General features: G+C 40.7%; 1 protein-coding gene across 3 annotated transcripts in view; it reads right to left on the bottom strand.

Moving 5' to 3' along the window:
* Positions 1–21,112, bottom strand: part of TAOK3 (TAO kinase 3) — a 186,541-nt gene that overhangs the window by 9,451 nt on the left and 155,978 nt on the right. For all 3 annotated transcript variants that reach the window (XM_049619876.1, XM_049619878.1, XM_049619877.1), the window contains exons 15-18: positions 15,280–15,516; positions 13,432–13,560; positions 7,914–8,117; positions 156–395 (exon numbers count right to left, since the gene is read on the bottom strand). In XM_049619876.1, the coding sequence (XP_049475833.1) occupies positions 156–395; positions 7,914–8,117; positions 13,432–13,560; positions 15,280–15,516 (810 nt within the window). The remainder of the gene's footprint in view (positions 1–155; positions 396–7,913; positions 8,118–13,431; positions 13,561–15,279; positions 15,517–21,112) is intronic.

The following is a 21,112-nucleotide window of genomic DNA, read 5'->3' as shown; positions in this document are numbered from 1 at the left end:
TGGAGATTCTGATTCCGTGGGTGTGGGGCCCAGAAATTCGTAATTTTGAGGAGTTGCCCAGGCACATCCGACAGTCCTCCAGGCGCAGGGACTACGTAATCCAGCACAACTGTATCCTGGAGCACAAATAGGGAACCACTTCCGTTTCCTCTTACCTTTAAGTTTTTTGGCTGTTGCCGAAGTTCCATGACATGCTTTCTGTGCAGTTCCCTTTCTCGCCTCTTATTGTACTCCAGCTGGTTTTCCAGTTCAGTCTGGTGCTGTAGACGGATCAGGTCCATGCGTAGCTTCTGTAACGTGTGCAGCTGCCTATACTCCAGCTCTCGCGTAGACTCATCATGTCGGATTAGCATGGCATGTTCCATCTCCTTCTGGGTCCTCTTTTTATTTAGTTCCTGCATTCAGGAGCAAAAGATACATGGCGAGAGGTGACTGGAGGTGAATTAGAAGGAATGCACCACTAAGCGAGAGATGGCGAGGAATCGCACTACTAACGGTCTCTTAATTAAGCCCATTAGCGCTCGGCAGCACGACTCAGCGAGATTAGATTAACTGTCCCTGGAGGTTTAGGTTCTGTTTGTGGGTCCATCACTTTACAAGATGGGCAACTTCGCAGCCATCACAACTACACCAGCTGTAAAGTGGGATTAATTCCACCTGACCCCTTCTTATCTCCTAGAGCTGCCATGAACCCTCCTCAGGTGAGGTCTCCTGCTGAGATCTAAGTACATTTTTCTTCAGTTACACCACTGGTTCTCAATATGGGCTGCCCATTAAAATCACGTGAAGAACCTTTGCAAGTTTAAGATGCCTCAGTCCTACAACCTGAAGTTCTGATAACTGTCTGGGGTGGGACCCTGACATCACTATATTTAAGAGTTCTCTAGGTGAATCTAACGTGTAGTCAGACTTGAAAATCACAGACTTAAACTGGCAATGTCTGCAATACTCTTAGTTTTCTTGGAAAAAAAACCCCCATTTTTGCATGTATTAGAAGTAGGCCAATGATCTGTTTTTTAAAATCTCAGAGTAGGGGCGCCTGGGTCACTCAGGTGGTTAAACACCCAACTTCGACTCAGGTCATGATCTCACGGCTAGTGAGTTCGAGTCCCATGTTGGGCTCTGTGCTGAGTGTGGAGCCTGCTTTGGATTCTGTGTCTCCCTCTCTCTCTGCCCCTTCCTTGCTCATGCTCTGCCTCTGTCTCTCAAAAATAAGTAAACATAAAAAAAAAAAAATCTCAGAGGAAGGGCAGGCTGGGAAAAAACAGATGAGATCTCTCGTCTTCCATTTTTTCCATTAGTCTGTTTAATGATTTCTGGATCAAATCATTCTGTTCTTTCCAGTTCTACTCATGTCTGTCTTTCTTTTCTTTTACTTTTTGTCCTGCCTTGTATGTTTGTTTTTCTGTCTTTAAGGGGGGAAAGAAAGAAAGAAAACTAGAAAAAAAAAAAAAAGAGAGAGGTAGTCGGGTGATATCTTTTCACTCACCAGTTCAAGAATATTTCCTAAATGGCACCATATCCAAGATCTGAACCCTGTGCTCTGGGTACTTAAAAATGTTTACTAAGCCATGATTCTGTCCTCAACTTGCTAACACTCTAGTAGGGAAGTGTACTACACAGTTGTTGAAGTGCTATATGCTCAACTCACAGCCAAGTGAATCAATCTGTTTTCTCTCCTGGGAATTTGGAATTGGGATGCAGAGACAGTTAGCCTCTAAGTGTGGCTGGAACTGAGGGGCATATAAAAACTACATATGTGGTGGCCACCCACTGCTATGTGGGCTGAGGGTTAGAGAAAGCTGGACTTCAGAACATAAAGAATGAAAAAGAAGACAGACATGCGGGGAATATGCTGATGCCCGTATTCCTAACTGGTAAGCTGTCCTGTACACCAGCTGTATTATTGCTATTGGGTTTTACAAAATATTTCTATATTTCTGTAATGAATTCCCTGGTTTTGGCTTAAACGAGCTCAAATAAATTTTACTAACATACAGACAAAAGAACCTTAATTAACACAAGGAAGTAGGTTTTATGTATAAATTAAAAAAAAGAGAAAGAACAATGTTGAAAGTGGTAAGTGCTATAAAAGAGGCAAACTTTATGCTGTAAGATTTCTGCAGAGGTTGGTATTACTATTAGTTAAGGAGGTCAAGGAAAGAAGAAGGCTTGTGAGTTGGACTTTCAGTTAGAACAAGAGTGCCTCTCTTCTCTGATGGCATCCACTATGGGAGAAAATGCAAGTCATTTATTTTCATACAATATCAATAACATTTGTATATTGGTGTTGGTGAGAATATCTTGCATACTTGGGCCTTGTATGCATTTGAAGAGAAGTCCTTTAAACAGCACAGCATCTATTACTGGAGCAAAGTCCCTAATCACTCATTTGTTTATTCAACAAATATTTGTTGCACACATCCTATGTGTCAGGCACTGCTGTAGGCACTAGGGATAGAGCCATGAACAAGTACATCCCCTCAGGGAGCATGTTTGCTAGTGGGGAAATATCTAAAGTATAAATGCAATTTGTATTTGTTTTAAGGGAAAAAGATAATCTCCTAGAGCATTGCTCCCCATTCCCTCCTGCATTTTGCTTTCCCTCGTTTTATTTTTCTTCTACCTGGACCATCAAATGGTCTTCTTTTAAAAACCAATAACTGGCCCCTAGGTGGCACCAAAGGATGGCAAGGCCTCAGAGACTAAAGCTATTCTAGGCCAGTGACCAAGAGAAAAGCCAAGGAAAGCCCTTTAAATTGGTAGAGGTCCTGTTCCTAGATTACTATTTCATTTTTAACCTTTGAGTACCAGGTCTCCCAATACTGGACACTTATTTCATTACATGTTTTCCTACACTGAGAAGTCCAAACTGAGTCTGGGCTGCCCAGAACCCCGAAACATATGGGGGGGACAAAATATAAGACAAAGCAAACAACACTTTCAGAAGAAATCAAACGGTTTCCTTTACGTCTAACGGGATGTTTCAGGATGCTAGCCACAGGATATCTGCATCCGAAATGCCAGGGCTACAGGTGACTGGTTTTAATAACATGCCACCCAGCTAATTCTGATGTATTGTAAAGTTTGAGAAGTGACAGGAAAATATTCAGGGTGTATGAGTCAGTCATTATGTATGATGTTGGGCTAGCCTTTTAATATATGTTTTAGTTTCCTCACGTGTAAAGTGAGGATAACAGTACCTACACCATGAACTATGATTTTGTGAAGAAATGAAAGATCATAAGAACATGCTTTGGAACATATTAACGTATCATTATTATTTTTCTGTATTCAGAAGGGAAAATGTGCATATAATATCTCAAATCTAGTGTTTATAAATGATTTAAAAAGTGAGAGAAACACGATAATGAATTCATACATCTGGGTTGCTGAGACATAAGTTGATAAGCTGCCATTATTATTATTATTATTATTATTATTATTTTGACTTTTTATGAGCCTATTGCTGTGCCTACATAAAAACGTGTAATGTGCTTTCAGTTTTTAAAGGTGATTTCTTGCATCTCATTCCATGCCCACTGCAACCCTATGAGGTGTTAAGATTGCAAGGACTTACCCCTTTTACCTATGACAGTAAAACATTTGGGAATTGAGAGACTAACATAAGATCATTCAATTTCCATAAAGCAGAACTAAGGCTAAAGCTCAGGTTTGGGGATTTTCAACAGTTCCCATTAAAAGATGTCCCAGAGAATGGTTTACGTTTTCCTGTGTTACGCTGTCTTTCAGCCTGTGACACAATATTCTGAAGAATCCCTCTGTTCTGGCTAGACACGATGCAGGGGTTGTTTCATCTGTACAAATGACACAATGTACTGTGCGCCGTGTGCACACCTTTAGCTCATACCAATTAAATAAAGTGAGCTGAACAAAAACAAAAGCAGATTTAATGTACGAGTGATTTTGCCCACAACGCACTCCACGCCTATATGCCCTGGAGGCGGTTTAAGCTGAGAGACACGAGGGCCCCCTTTCCCTTGGCTCACGTCACACGCTGTGTGCATCTCCCCAAGCTGAGAGAGAGCTTAGTGTCAAAACACATGTACTTTTCATACACCACGGCCCCTGAACACATCACCATACTATATAAGACCCTACGTCCTGTGTAAGCTGTGAATCCAGGCCGTGTCCCATAATAAACCCTTCCCAGCCACGATCCAAGTGCTACTGACTTCTTTAAAGCGAGTTGATCTCGCTCAAGTAAAACATTTTGTCCTCATGCCTGATGAGGCTGAGTAAGAACTAGAGTTCAGACTTTTAATGGAGATGTTGTTAGCCTATGACATTTAACGCTTTCTTAGTTTCAGTTCTTGGTTTCATAACTGGTTAGAAAATACGAGCATCTGTGATGACAGAGGAAGAGGCTCAACCCAGTCTATGGTGGTCCTTTTAAACGTTTCCATTAATTAAAAGGATTGCTCATACTCAGTTTTGGCAAAGAAATAGAAAGACAAGTGCTCTTTTTGGTGGGAGTAAAACCCCTAGAGGGCAGTTTGGCAATATCTATTAAAATTTTACATATATACACTGTGACCCAGAGACTCCACTTCTGAGGATATATCCTACAAAATATTTGCATATATGTAAAAAGATCTGTGTACAAAGATGCTCCCTGTGGCACTGTTAGTAATATTATAAAACGTCAACAAAATATCCACTGAGAAGTATGTCATTAAATAAATAATTTTATAGCCATACCCCCAGGGTTTACTATTAATGGTTAAAAAGAACCACATAGGGCTGTATGTCCTAGAGAGTAAATGAGAAAAAGAAAGAGAAGAGTTACAAAACAGTATACTAGACATTTTTGTAGGTTCAGTATCCATTTCCCTTCTCTTGTTAACAGGCTCCTCTTTTTGCTTGAGAAACTCCTCCACCCTATCTGTAATCAGAGAGTAGCCCTCCTAGGAATTTGAATCTGAAGCTGAAATGATACAAAGATTAAATATGGTGGGAGGAAATACAACCAAATGGCAGTGCTCTGAGGAATGTCCATTAGGCTCTTGCTCTCTAGGTCACAGAGTTTGCTTTTCCAGCTTGATTCTTCATCTTTTCCAGCTTGGTTCTTCACCGCTGTTATCTACCGCATATCCTTCCAATAAATTCCTTTCCACGCTCATGCAGCCAGAATTTGTTTCTATGGCTTGCAAATCAAATAAACCCACTGATACTAATGTAACCTTATTTTTGTAAAGTTAAAGTTTTATATAAGCTGAATGTATGAGTACATACATACAAGGAAAAAGAAATCTGGAAATACAGATGCCAAATTAATGGTAGTCAGGGTAGAGACTGGGTGGCGTGGGATTATCAAGAACTTTCACTACTCAACTATGTATTTTTCTGTGTTTGTCTTTTGTTTTAATGTTCTTGCATTACTTTTGTACATAAAAACTTAGACTCTTAAAAAAGTACCCTTATAAGAGTCATTCTTCACTCAGTTGATTAGAACCTGATTCTAGTGAAGTCACAAATAACATTCTCTATAACTTTTGAGGAATAATTTTCTTCTACAGCTTTTATTGGCACTGATCGTTCCCTTGGCTTTACACTTCTTCCAAATACGTGCTATCAGAATAGAAATAACTGCCAGATGAAAAGAATCCCAAACATCTTATTTCCAAATGGCTACTGGGCTTTTTCATTTGGGCTTTTTCGCCTTCTAACAAATATGGCAACATGTCTAATATGGAATTAATCAGTTTCTTACTGACACCTCTCTCTAAGCTTCTCTGTCTCTGACCAAATTTACATGTAACCAAGCCTTGAACCCTAGAAATAACTTTGATTCTACCCTCATCTTTCCTCTCATATCCTACGGTGTGCTAAATCCTGTTTATTTTATATTCAAAATACGTTTCAATTCCGCCTGTTGGACACGTGCCACCATCATCTTTGTCTGTGCCCTATTTCCTACCACCTGATCACTTTGCTTGTAGTTTCTTCCCCCAACCCAATGTTTCTCAACCTTCTTCTTCTTTTCTTTTTTTCTTTTTCCATTATCATCATTTTTATGTTTTCATCACCAGGAACTTTCTAGGTTTTCCCCTCCCCTAAAAGGTGAATGAACACTACCTGATACACTGTATATCCCTGTATGTACTGTGGCCATTGTAATATCTGAGACCGCTCTCCCACAAGAGCCTGTGCTTACTCCCCCGGGGGCAGTACCACCCCCCCACTGAGAATGCGTGCTAGAATCCATCTGTGAACTGCCATCAACCAAACTGGGCTAATCTCTCTAACGCACAGTATTAGCATATCACTCACTGCCTGGCTCAAAAATGTGCAGCGGTTTGTCTCTCTTCCAATGAGACAAGACAACACAGACAAAGGGCTTGGGCCTGGCTCATTGCATGTATTTGATAAATTTTAGTTTGCTCCATCCTTCTTCCCTCCCAGTTGAATGCTGCCCCCCAAGGAGCTCAGAATGTACCGATGCTCATTCCATAAACGAGCCTTTGGTGCTTCTTTCCCTCGCGCAGACGAACACTGGGTTTTTCGCAGACTTTGATATTTTTACCATGCTAGCTCATTTGTGAGGGTTTCCCTGATTACTCCAGGTCACAACGATTTCTTACTGAACTTTGTATCTGCGACTGAGTCACATTCTGTGCTCATCTCAGTGAATAATGTCTTATTCATCCAGTTTCCCAAATTAGAAACTTTGAAGCCATTTTTGACCCCTCTCTCTCCTGAAATTCTTATGCCGTTTGGTTGGAATTACTGTCAGTTCTGCTTCAGAAATGTCGCTCAGATCCAATCTCCCCCCATGCCTCTTCCAGGTGGACCTAGAGAAAGAACGTCCTGGCTGACCTCACTGTACTTGGCTTCTTCCTGCTGTAGCCTAGCCTCACCCTGGTGCACTAGGTCTTTCAAAGAAAACTCTCTTCACTCCCCTGCTGCAACCCCTAGGATGGTGATGCAACTGCCTTCAGGCTAAAATGGAAATAACATGTCTTAACAAGGAAGGCACTCTGCATTCTGCTTCTGACTCCCCTTGTTCTGACATTCCACTTCGTACACCCCAAACACTCAGCTGCTCATCAGGCCCTGAGCCCTCTCAGCCCTTTCATGACTGTATTCCCAGGACGCTTCATTTATAGGTCCACTGTTGTACCTGACCTGTTACGTTGTAACCAGCCTGTCACATGTCTGTTTCTCCTCAGACTTAGGCTGCTGGAAGGCGGGATGTATACACAACAAGTCCGCAGTCCTGGCATCACCAGCACAACGCCTGGCACTAAGGTGGCACCGGATGCCTGAATGACTTAACTGTAGAGCATCATACCGTCACTTTGTGTTTCACGTGGAGCCACAAAAACACAACTGTTTGACACGCAGGCTGAAGGCAGAAATTCTCTATTTTACTTCCTTTGATTCTCCACCGCATACTATAGCTTATAATAGGTGTTCGATAAAACTGTGACATTTATTTGGAAAATGTTGATTCCTCGTTCTGTAAATGGGCTTTCTTCTTCTACTCAGTGGTGAATTCATTCCCTGACTACTTTTGCATACCTGCTTTGGGTCAGGCGTGTCAATAAAGACTATAAACATGGGGTGCCTGGGTGGCTTAGTCGGTTGAGCGTCCGACTTCGGCTCAGGTCACGATCTCGCAGTTTGTGGGTTCGAGCCCCATGTCAGGCTTTGTGCTGACAGCTCGGAGCCTGGAACCTGCTTCGGGTTCCGTGTCTCCCTCTCTCTCTCCGCCCCTCCCCAGCTTGCACTCTGTTTTTCTGTCTCTCAAAAATAAGTAAACATTAAAAAAAAAAAAAAAAAAGACTATAAACGTGAAGGATATAAGGCCGGACAAACAGACAGGGACGATCCTCACAAAGCCTACTGTCTCGTAAGTCAGGGACGGCGGTTATGAATGTAATAAATACCTCCCGAATGTTCTGCTGCTCCACCTCGTGCCGCTTGATCATTATTTTCCGCTTGAAGAAACGACAGTTTTTGTCGTAGTACAGTCTCTGCTGGGTGAGAAGGTGGGCTTCCTCTTCAGCCTGCGTGTGCTGCAAGTTCTCTTTATGCTTGGATATCCGCTCTTGCTTTTCTTTCTTGGGTGTGCTATGGTCCTCATTCATCTCCTTCACAATAAGAGGAACAAAACAAAACAAAACAAAAAACTTGCTGGTCTCATCGAGCAAAGGAACTGATAGTTTCTTACAATATGGTAGATGAAATTGCTGGGAAAGCAACTGAGAACAAGGACAGGAATACTTGGTGCTGCAATCCTTCTCTCCCAACTTGCGTTTACTGATTATTTAAGTGCCAGGGAGGCCTGCTACTTCCCAGGTCTCTGGCTTCTCAGCCTCGGAAATAACCGGCTCCCTCATTCAATCAACGTACACTTACTGAGTTCTCATCATGTGACAGGCACTGTGCAAGGCACAAGGATGCAACGGTAAGCAAAAGAACACGATAACCACCATCGTGGGGCGCCACAATGTGGAATCAGTAATTAATCAAAGAACCAGAGAAATGAACCGAAAATTACTGCCACAGCTGCCGTGCAGGTGGAGGACTTGGTTCTACAAGGATGTTTATTTAAAAGAACCTATTTGAGGGGCGCCTGCGTGGCTCAGTCGGCTAAGCGCCAGACTTCGGTTCAGGTCACGATCTCACAGTTTGTGAGTTCGAGACCCGCGTCGGGCTCTGTGCTGACAGCTCGGGGTCTGGAGCCTGCTTGGGATTCTGTGTCTCCCTCTCCCTCTGCTCGCACTCTGTCTCCATCTCTGTCTCTCAAAAAATGAACACACATTAAAAGATTTTTTTTTTAAAGAATATATTGGATCTCGGTAAAAACTAAGCTGAAATTTGAAAAACTTGTAGGAGCTAACCAATGAAAGAGGAGAAGGGAGAAAACTCTGGGCAGAGGAAACGGCATGTGCTAAATCAGGTGGGTTATTTGAAACATGGTGCAACTGAGGAGCGGAGAGAAGGCCCAGGGTGGTGGGTGCAGTGTGACATGAGATGAAGCAGGATCCTCAGAGGCCTCATAGGCCAAGTTAAGGACACTGATCTGTAGCACAGGAGAAAAGGATTTTATACATGTGGGAGTGACAGGATGAGATGCATCTCTAAAAGATAACCTGCTGCCATGTGGAGTAAGAGTAAAGAAGACAAGGCTGGGAGAAGCAGGCAGATTTCACAGGCAGGAGGTAACTCTGCAAATGTCTCTAGTGTGAATTTCAGAAAGCATTCCTTTTTTTGTTAAGTTTGTTTGTTTGTTTATTTTGAGAGAAAGAGAGAGAATGCACACATGCACGGGGGAGGGGCAGAGAGAAAGAGAGCGAGAGAATCCCAAGCAGGCTCTGCACTGTCAGCGCAGAGCCCAATGCAGGGCTTGAACCCACGAACTGTGAGATCATGATCTGAGCCAAAGTCAGATGCTTAACCGACTGAGCCTCCCGGGTGCCCCAGGAAAAAAGTATCCTTTACTTGGTATGAGTGGGTAAATGAACCATTTCCAAAAGGACAAAATTCATAACTACTCTAGACCATAAGGGTAAAGAGAAGAAAGTGGGGAATTGGAACCCTTAAGATGTTACTTTACTCTATGGAGGAAGCAAGAAGACCATTTTTAGAGAAAGCACAGTGCACTCTTTTTTGTTCATATTGTTCATACCAACAGCTTGATCTATAAGATTTGGCTGACTGCTTAGCGAAAATCTCCTTCAAATGCTAATATCTATTTTACCTGATGTTTTGTGATATGGACATCAACACTATTTACAGTATGCTTGCCCTTAAACAAGAAGTCCTTGTAAATCAATTTTCAACTTTCCTGTTCTAGTGAAGTCTTGAGTGAAACAGCAGAGTCAACAAGAGAGCAGGCTGCATGGAGCATGGAGTAAACTGGGATCACATCAGCGAGGCTGGGTGACTCGTCTCCTGATGCCATGACTTCACTACTAGGTTTGGCATTAACCACTACATTGCACACCCAAATCCAAATGTGACCGTGAAAACACACTCCTGGGGCACTTGCGTGGCTCAGTCGGTTGGGCGTCCGACTCTTGAGTTTGGCTCAGGTCATCATGTCACAACTGCGGGATTGAGTCCTGCGTCAGTCTGTGTGCTGAGTGTGGAGCCAGCTTGGAATTCTCTCCCTCTCCCTCTGCCCCTCCCTCGCTTGGGCTTGCTTTTTTGCTCACTCGAGCACTCTCTCTCTCTCTTTCAAAAACAAAAACAAAACAAAAAAACAAAAAACAAAAACAAACAAACCTCACTCTAAAATCAAGAATAAATTCTTTCTGTAGGGAAGTGAGTGTGGCTTTAACATACAACATGAGGGATCCCTGTGGTGATGGAAATGTTCTGTGTCTTGACTATCAATGTCAATGTCTTGTTTGTGATATTGCATTACACTTGAGCAAGATATTACAGCGGGGGAAACTGGGTAATCGGTATACTGGATCTCTCTGCATTGTTTCTTGCAACTGCATGTGAATCTATAATTGTCTCAACATAAAAAGTTTACAAATTTCTAGTATTTTACAAATACTAGAAACTGTTATTATAAAATGTTATTGTTTATCAAAAAAAAAAAAGAATAAATTATTTCTGGACCATCTGTCATCCTGTATCGCTCACACCCCTGTCATCTATCAAACAGTGAGGATAATGGAGATTGTTCTGTCACTCCAAGGGCAATACCTTTAATATATCAATATCTAAATATACGTGCCACCTTACATAGAACTAAGCTTTACTTCATAAGGGGGATTAGCCTTGCACAGAAAGGCTTATTGAGGCTATCTCAAACTGAGTTTAGGCTTGTTTTTCTTCATGAGCGTGTTGAAAGGCTTGTAAGTTTAGGCCTGTGGTTTCCTGCACTCATAAATCTGAGTACCAAAAATAGCCTATGCCTGAGAACTGAGTGAGGATTCTCAAATGCTGTTCTGTGGGAGAATCTTCTACAGGCTGAGTTCATGCAAACTCCAAATACCTTAGTGTTATAAAAGTTCAAAATGGTGGCTGCAGTCACAAAGTGTGGCCGCAGAAAGTGAGTGAACGCATAGTGTTAGACATCAGAATGTAACTGCAAATGAGAACATTTTAAATTTCTTAGGGAAAAGTCAATGTTATCCTGTGATCCAGTAACATCTTTCCATCATGATGTAATAATTAGGCTCAAGCAATGACTCAGAGAAAATAGACAGAATATGAACCTTCTTAGTTAGGCTATTTCTCCCTACAGTCTGGTTTTCTTTTCTTTTTCTTTTTCTTTTTTTTTTTTAAATTTTTTAATGTTTATTGTTGAGACAGAGAGAGAGACAGACAGACCATGAGCAGGGTAAGGACAGAGAGAGAGACACACACAGAACCTGAAGCAGGTTCCAGGCTCCATGCTGTTAGTACAGAGCCTGATGCGGGGCTCAAACCCATGAACCGGAAGATCATGACCTGAGCTCAAGTTGAACGCTTAACTGACTGAGCCACCCAGGCACCCCCAGTCTGGTTTTCTAGACCTTATAGTGTCAGAGATTTTTCCCAGTTAGGCAGTGGGGATTAAATACAAAATTCTGTCAGTCCCAACAATCACCAGTGGCTCATCTGGGCAGGACTAAACATCCTGAGGCTCACCCCCACCCACTTGCTTTCACTTCCTAATTAAAAAAGAATTGGAGAGGAGCCTTGCTAAGTCCCATATTGTTAATGGAGACTATGAGCTCCAATAAATTATTTTACAAACTGAAAGAATGTCCCATACTGAATTTTATTAAACCTTAATACACCAGTAGTCTACAAATCAGAAATGCTAAGTCTTATGAGAAGGAAAGTCTAGGGAATTGTAGGCAATTCACCTATAAGCACTGGTGGGAGAACTGAAAAAATGTGAGCTTTCAGGTCACATTGCAGTTCCCCAGGAGGACTCTCCATGTCCACTAATGGTCCACAACCAAACTTTCAGGAATCAATCATTCATTTATCAGAGATTCACATGTACCAGGTGCAGGGATACAATCATGGGCAAGAAGAAAAAAAAAAAAAAAAAAAGGATAACTGAAAACTAGTGTTATGAAATCAGAGGCACCTGTCTCGGTTGAGGCAGTCAGGAAACGCTTCCCTGGGGAAATGATGTTTAAGTTAAGGTATTAATAAACAATCCTAAGTCTTACAAGGAGGGGAGTAAGAATTAACAGCGGAGGGAAAGATTGGGGGTCGAGGGTGGGGGTGGAGAGAACATCCTGGTAAAAGAAACAGTCTTCTCCAAAGATCTTGGAGAAAAGTGGAACTTGATACATCTGAAGAACCAAAAGGTGACCATAGTGGCAGGAGCAGTGAAGAGTCAGGGGTAGAGAAAACAGGTGGGGGAACAGCGGTATGAGACGACACTGGAGGGGAGGCTAGCAGCCGATCACTTCGGGATTTCTAGTATTTTGATCTATCCTAAGAGCAACGGGAAGCCAACGGACTGTTACAATCATGAGGTTGTATGATGAGACTTATGGTTTGAAAAGATCACTCTGGCTGAAGTGGCTGAAGAATAAACTGGAAGTCGGCAAGAATGGTTTAGAGTTAGATCAATGATTCTTAAAATCTGATGCCTGGGGGAGCCAGGGTGGTTCAGCCAGTTAAGCATCTGACTTCGTCTTCGATTCAGGTCATGGTCTCAAGGTTTGTGGGTTAGAGCCCCATGTCGGGCTCTGTGCTGACAGCTCAGAGCCTGGAGCCTGCTTTCGATTCTGTCTTTCTCTCTCTCTCTCTCTGCCCCTCCCCCACTTGTGCTCACTCTCTCTCTCTCTCTCAAAAATAAATAAATAAACATAAAAAAAAAATCTGATGCCTGGACTAGCAGCATCAGCATCACTTGGGAATTTGTTAGAAATGCACATCTCAAATTCCACCCAGACCTACTGAATCAGGAAATCTAGGGGTGAGTTAGCAATCCATTTTAATAATCCCTTTAGGTGATAAAAGTTTGAGAATCAGGGGCTCCTGGGTGGCTCAGTCGCTTAAAGGTCCAACTTTGGGTCAGGTCATGATCTCACGGTTCATGGGCTCGAGCCCCACATCAGGCTCTGTGCTGACAGCTCACAGCCTGGAACCTGCTTCGGATCCTGTATCTCCCTCTCTCTCTGCCCCTCCCCCACTCACGCTTTGTCTTTCTCTCTCTCTCAAAAATAAATAAACACTAAAAAAATTATTGAAAAAAAGACTCAATGATTTAGACTGTTGATCACAATGTAAGGTTAGTCAATTTTAAGTTCCAACCATTCTTTTTTTTTTTTTTAAAGATTTTATTTTTAAGTAATCTCTACACCCAACATGGGGTGTGAATTTATAACCCAGAGATCAAGAATCACATATTCCACCGACTGAGCCAGCCAGGAGGCCCTTAAATTCAAAGCACTCTAATGGCAAATTGGTGATGACAATTATTGGTACTCTTACCTCTTTTATTTTTTCCTTACAAATCTTATACTGCTTCTTCTGACTTTCCAAGAAAGTTGTCAAATCTTTCTTCTGCTGGGCCAAGATCTGTTGCTGGAACTTCTTTTCATCTGCTGCAGCTACCTTTGCCTGATAAAATGACATATACAATCTAGGATAAATTGTTCTTCACACAGAATTCAGTTGCCTGTATTCTCCAATGCATGAAAAGAGTCCATAAGCGCTGAATAATGTAATGTTTTTTGAACAAAGAATTAATAAAAAACAAAATAAGGAAATGCCTGCTCTGATTCTCTTGTATCTTAAAAAAAATGGAAATGTTTACCATTGAAAAACATTCCCAACTATGGGAAAAATATGAAGGTAAGCCATAAACATGTTTTATTGAACACACACAAAATACATGGGATGAAAAGTGAACTAAGGATTATAATAAAAGTTTTTTTTTTTCTTTTTGTATTCTAGGTAGCTCACAGGTTAAATTATAAAAATGGATAAGTAACTATGGCCAGTTTTCTTCCAAGAACCTAACTCTAATTGATTAATTATTTCAACTATTGGATTTCTGGGTAGAGTCATCTCTAGTACAACAGGCAAAGCTAATAATACTTCGTTTTCTTAGGCACCTGCTACAATCCACAACAGTCAGACACTGGGACATTTTGAGGGCTCCCAAATGGATAGAACACAGACCAAATAAAAGATAACCCAAAAAACGTTGGCTCCTGAAAGTTACCAAATCTGTGTGTCAGGGGACCATTATGTCAGCACATACGTAAGATGAGGTACTTAGGAGACAGAGAAGGGATTATGCTTCATGGTTCTTTTTATGTATCTTTTCACCTTTAGCTTCCATTATCAACAGTTTTCCCATTATTAACAACTCTCTCTACATCTTTACCAAACCAAATCCCCAAGAAAGAGTCTGACTGGTTTATTTAACCAATATCATCCCTGTTTGGGCAGAGGTTTTTCAGGCCAGGCTGCCTCACAGCTTGATGGCTGTTGGGGGAAAGCTGCTTCTGCGGTTCTGATATTCCCTTCCATGTGGAGAAGAGCTTAATTACCGAGACACCCCTGGCACTCTGTCCCCAGTCACTCCATTCCCAGAGAGCACACGTTCACCCCTGCTTTCCCACACTATGTAAGTCTTACAGGGGGTGGCATGGAAGGCGACTGGTTTAGTGCTTCCAGTGCCTAGATAGGTGAGTCTGTTTAGTTTTGTCCAGTATTATTAATGCATTTCCCTTCAGACATAAATCACTTCTCCCATTTAACACTTAGCAGTAATCAAAGTCATATTTTGATTCTCTGCCTTACTCTCTCCTCTGTTTTAAAAATTGGTTTAGGACCTGGGTGGGGAAGAGAGATGTCTCCTAGAAGATGTAAGCAATAGCCAGGTTAATTACTCGCTGCCATTGGTCAGGTGCCCATTCCTAGTCCAGTGAAGCCAGGGACTGTCACCACTAAAAGGGACTATTTGTAGGGCAGTTTTCTTTTGAAGAGGACTGTGGGTGTGGCAGGCACAGTGGCAGGTCTTAACTCTGCAAGTTTCTGTAGGATAGAAGTCCCTTGTTTCTTTTTATTTGTACCCAGACCCCCTCAAGGGATAGACTCCCAGAATGCATTTGCATAGACAAGAACGTAACATATACCTGCAGTAACTGTTCTAACTTTTATTGACGATTTTAAGTAGCCCCACAAAACCTAACTCCTCTTAACTATCACCACAAAGCAACATTGTCCCTCCAACACCAAAAAGCACACCTCTCCTGCCTCCTGCTCGCGTGAGGCCACTGGAGCAGGCTTGGCCCGGTTACAGCACAAGGCAGGAGCGTGCACACTGACCTCCTTCTCTATGATAGCCACTTGCTTCTTGGCCAGCTTCTCCAGCTCGATGGACGAGTTGTTGGCATGCGTCTCCACCTCCTTCTGTAGCTTGAGGCGGTGCTCGTCCATCTCAGCCTTCAGCTTGTTCTCCAGGGCGATCAGCTGCTTCTGGTGCTGGCGCCGCATCCGCTTATAACCTGACATCTGTTCCCGCAACTCGTTCTCCTGCTCATGCTCATGGATCTGTCGTGTAACCTGATTTGGGTCGGGGAACAGAACTCAGGTAACCAGATTCATGGAAGACAAACTTTCAGGCAAAGTAGAGGAGCCCTCTGGCATAATTCTATCACTGCCACCATCAACTTACCTATTGGCTGAATGCTCACCTGTACCAGGTGCTATTTTGTATGCTCTTTATATTCTTGATCCCTAATCCTGAAAACCATCTCATTCATGCACTCATTTTACTCATTAATGAGGTAGGTGTTACCACCCCCAATTTGCAGATGAAGAAATTGAGACTTGAGGGAGTTCGTTTATTCATTCAGCCGAACTATATTTACATGTTTTTGATATATCATGATACGTATCCTCAAGGTCATATAGCTAGTAAGGCACAGAGCTGGGATTCAGACCCAGGTCTGTCAGGTTCCAGAGTTATGCTATTTCTACTACACCAGGATTCCTCAACCTCAACACTATTGACAATGAGCTGGATGATTCTTTGAAGGGCTATCCTTGCATTGTAAGATATTTAACAGCATCTCTGGCCTACCCACTAGGTGCCAGCATACCTCCCAAGTCAAGACAATCAAAAATGTCTGTAGACATTGACAAATGTCCCTTGGGGGCCAAAATCCCTCTGGTTGAGAACCACTGCATTATATCCGACTGCTTGTTTTTAAAGATCATGTCTCTAATAGGAATTTTGAGTATATTCCTAAAGTTGAACAAGATTTATTCCTGATTCTTAATATGAATGAGGGAGACATGGAAGGTGAAAGGAGAGAGAGGGAGGGAGAGAGAGGAAGAGGAAGAGACAGAGAGAGAGAGAGCACACTCTCTTCTTTTAAATCCTCTGTCTTCCACCTCCCCTTCCCCCAGAAGAGATGTCAGCAAATTACAATATATTTATTTACTTGCTCTCCTAAAGAAGAGAAAGCATTTCTATAATTTTTACGTGGCTACTTTTCTCAGTAATTTTTCCTTCACTCAAGTGAATATTCAAGAAATTCAAGATTGCAAATATAAGTTTGGGCATCTCTTGTTTCTTTCTATTAAACCTTTTCTGATTTTCCACTCCTTCCTTCAATATGTCACCCTTCTTTATTTTCCTGTTAGATTCTCTGCTCACTTCATTCTCATCTTTCCTGTTTTAGGGAAAAAAATTAATTACAAAATTATAACTTCAGCTTTGTTTTTCACTAGTAATTTAGTCACTCCTATCTACTATAAGCCAATTCTCCCCAACCTAACCCTTAAACAAGTTTTACTAGAAATTTTTGTGCTATTCTCTTTACTATTTTCAGTTTATAGGTCAAAGTGCATTTTGTACAAAGAACAGTTTGTTTCTTTGCTGCTTTCAGAAGGTGTCCCTGCATACCAGACTGAGTCCTTACTATCAAGAGAGTGCTGTTCTGTAACTGGATAGTATTATCAAAGTATACCATTAAACATTAGCCGAACTTTGAAACCTTTCCAGCTGAAACTAACACTAGGTTTCATATTCATTTCTCTTTTCTAAAGGACAACCCTCTTTAAAGTATGAAGAACATAAGAGTAGAAGATATTTCAAGACCAAAAAAAAAAAAAAAAAAGGACAGCATCACCAAAGGGGCACCTAACACTCTAAAGGAAATTTATTTTGTCATCACAATATCATGTTTCTTTTTAATGGACTATTTCATGATAAAAGGAAAGAAAGAAATCATTTGGAATATATGTGTATATTTCACTTCCTCATGTTTGTGCCTTTCTGAAGTTCAACTATCAGGAAACAACAATTCCAATCAACAGAAAGGATCCCATTTAGTCCTTTCTGAATTTACTTGTTTTTCATACAACTATGGCAGTAAAGTGTCTGTTCTAGGGTAATTTGCATTTGAGATATGTATTATCCCTAAACTTATTTTTTCGCATTAGTATTCCTTCTTTAATCAGATTCCCAAAGCTGAGGCATGGCACACCCTAAAGCTATCATGACACATTTAAAACTTGCCAGCAGGATGTCTGACTAGCTTGTGGTCAAATAGTCTCAGGATGGGTGTTTCCCTAAACCAGGCACCTAAAGATAAAACGGAAATGAGTTGTGTCAGGAACATTTTCTATCCTAACTGGTGAGTGACTGCCTGTGAAAAGGGTGGCCACACTGCACACCAGATCACACAAGTATGTGGCAAAGACAAATTACAAAGCTCAACATGCTATCATTTACATCACTGAGGTTCTGGAGAAACACATTGCTTCTAAATGCTTCCTGAAATTTGGATAATCACCTTCTTAAACTCCTAATATCGCCTTCCATTTGTTGCAACAAAACTTTCTACGTTTCGACGTGACTGCCTTCTTAGGCACATAGAGAGATACTGAGTTTTAGAATTCCATACTCAAGCAAAGTAGACAAATTTAAATAAAAGTATGGCCAGATGTTTTATGTATGAAGTCTAATGTGATACACAAAAATATTTTTATCTACAGTTATGTACACCTGCATGTTTTAAGTTTATACCGGGTGTCTTACAAATATACTATTTGATCAGAACAAAAAAATCACTCATAATTTTAAATTTTATCATGCTATACAGTTTACAATGTCCTTTCACATGTAGTTTGCCTCTTTAATTTTTATAAAGCCTAGGATTTGAACTGAGATCCTATGGTTCTTGAATTGCCTGAGGAAGTCTACCTCATCAAGGCAGAAAAGAATGAACTTTCTGTTATTAAGTAATGCAAGGAATCAACACCCCCAAAAGTCAAAGCTGGAGAGAGTGGTAAGTCTAAGTTACAAGCTGAATAAGTCTGAAAATGAAAGAAAGTTATAGGAATGTAGTGACTGTAGTAGTTTTTATAATGCTAGTTTCAAAACTGTGATTGACTAATAGTGGGCAGTAGCATCTTGCCATGCCCAGTAGGGTCCCTGGACACAAATCTCATTCTCTCCCTTACTATATAACTGACCTTGGCCAAATTACTTAACATCTTGAAGTCTCCCAAGAGGAGCCACTGCTATGATGAGATCACTAGTGGGATAACACTTGTGCCCAGCAAGGTGTCTGACACACAGATGTCTGATATATGCTGATTCTCTTTCTTGTCCTGCCAGGGTCTGAGCAGTATGTCTCTGTTTCCCTCCACCAAGCATTTCCAGTGATGCGGACATAGATCAGAACAAGTAGATCCAAGAGAAAAGGGAAGTCTAACAATAAAACTGTACTGGTTTTATCCAGATTGTGGCTTATAAAATAAGTATGTATAATTTATGAAACTGAATTATTAACCATTTCACGTACCTGGAGTAATATATAAAAGTTAAGAGCCATAAAGTTAGACTGCACTTTTTCCGGAAAATTTCTACAGTCATCCCACCTACCTTATTTAATTCCAGCAAAAATTTGGACCTAAAACACACTACTTCATCCAAAGTGTGCTATCTGCCTACCAAGTTCAGAACACTGCACTAGAGGGCTAATAAACAACTTACTGAACATAAAAGAGAAGCACGGTGGCTGGTAATGTTACCCTCTTAAGAGATCAAAGCCAACTTATGCAATCAAAATAATACATATGATATTTATGATAAAAACTGGTCACCTCAGCTCTTAGAATAAATGAAATTTATAGCAAATTCTTAAAAAATAATACAACGGGTCACATTTTGACATTAGAAATTTGACACCCCCCTCTTTAGAATACCTAGGGAAAAAACATTTTAAATTCATACCAAAATTGATGATGGATAATAGGCAATTCTGCCTTATACATAAACACTGGCATGAAGAACTTTGAAATGTACACCTGCAAATCCAAATTCTCCTGTGATAGCACAACTGGAAGAGACTTCACTCATTCACTTGTCCATTCATTCATTCAACATGTTTATTCAGAGAGTTTGGTCATGGGAGTTGGGCATATAGACTGGGCAGCATAAGTGAAAAAATGGTATCAGTAATGATCTTAGTGAGATTAAGAAGCCGAGAGAAAGGAAAGAGGAGCTACACAATATTCTGATAAGCATCCTCTGGTACACTTATACTATCCAGGAAGAGGACACATCTTCAAGCATTTAGAAACAGAACAGTGGGGCTGATGAAAGGTGAAACAGCATTTACTGCAGAGGCGCTAATATTTTTATGCTCGTCTATCAAACTCATTCAGGTATCCAATTCTATAATTAGCTGAAAATTAGGTTGCGTTTTTAAAATCAAAATGAAAACTCCATTTTTATAAGAGCTTTTCTATTAAATCTGGTAAAACTAAAGTAAAAGAATCCATATTTGTTTGCATGGATAGAACAATAATCATTTCTGTCTACACGCTTTCCTAGAGATTAGAAACTAAGAGTTTTGTGCCCCTGTCCCTAATGTGTATTCTTCTTCTTCTTCCTCTTTTTTTTTTTTTTTTTTTTTTTTTTAAAGTAGGCTCTACGCCCGACATGGGGCTTGATCTCACGACTCCAAGATCAAGAGTCACATCCTCTACCAACTGAGCTAGCCAGGCACCCCGGCCCCCGGCCCAAATGTGTATTCTAACATAAATTTACCTGTGTAGTAAGACCACTCATTCCAGTGAGAATTCCTTCAGAAGATCAAAATCTGAATTGTTTGATAGATATGGGCTTGGTGCTCTTTATATTAACATCGACTATGGGAAGGAACTACCATATGACCCAGGACATTATGAAATTTTAAGAAATGACATCAGATGTAACAACAGCTGAAAACACTCTCATGGGTTACTAATCCAATTAAAATATTAGGATCTCCATTCACCAGTAATAAAAACTTAAGGAAGGCACATTTCAAAGGCCCAATAAATCAGATGAGAAATTCTGAAGAACTATACAAACAACTCCTTTCTCCAGATAATGAATCAGTCCAATATGAACTTTCTTACAGGAGAAGAAAAAGAAAGGATGAAATAAAAAAGGTTCCATGATATGCCCTTCTTTTTCCTAGTTTTTCAAAATAAGGTCAATCATCTCTGCCCTTCAATGATTATAATACAAATATACCTGATTCTAAAGTTTCCTCAGGGTTTCTTCTGCTGTCTAGGTTCACAGTCCTTGCTCTTCCTTTGTTACAAACGTAATTGTGCAGCGGTGCATAAGAACACAAAAATCTCAGTGTTAAGGGGCCAAAATGGTACAAACATCTAGCAGTAAAAGCCTGTAGCCCATGGACTGCATACACTGGTCAATAACCCCATTCAAAAGCACAATGTACAAAAAAATGCCAAGGGCAAAAACCACAGGTGTAGGCCTCTTTAAGGTTTATGTAGAAGAGGTAGGCTGATAAAACAAATTTAATGAATATAAAATTTTTTGTCAGTTTGCAAGTCTGTCTGAAATATAAACTCATTATCTATTTATTTATGTATTAATTGAAAAAAATAATTTCTAAATTCCTTTTTCTTTTTGCTGTTCACTTTTGAATCACTCTGTGACTTGCCAGCACTTCTATTTAGAAGACTGTAAAGAGTTAAACCAAAATCAATCAATCAACATAGTATTGCTACCAATCATGGGAAGTGAAGGGAGGTTTCAACAATGACTTGATTGTTCGTTATACTGGACTTTCATTTTCTCAGCATCTTGCTCCTACCTTTATGTCATTTAAGTAACTTTAGTCCTTTT

This window comes from Panthera uncia (genome assembly GCF_023721935.1).
Source record: "Panthera uncia isolate 11264 chromosome D3 unlocalized genomic scaffold, Puncia_PCG_1.0 HiC_scaffold_8, whole genome shotgun sequence".
In the NCBI taxonomy this organism is placed as follows: domain Eukaryota; kingdom Metazoa; phylum Chordata; class Mammalia; order Carnivora; family Felidae; genus Panthera; species Panthera uncia.
The sequence above is the reverse complement of the archived record's forward strand: the minus strand, read 5'-3'. Positions and strand labels throughout refer to the sequence as shown.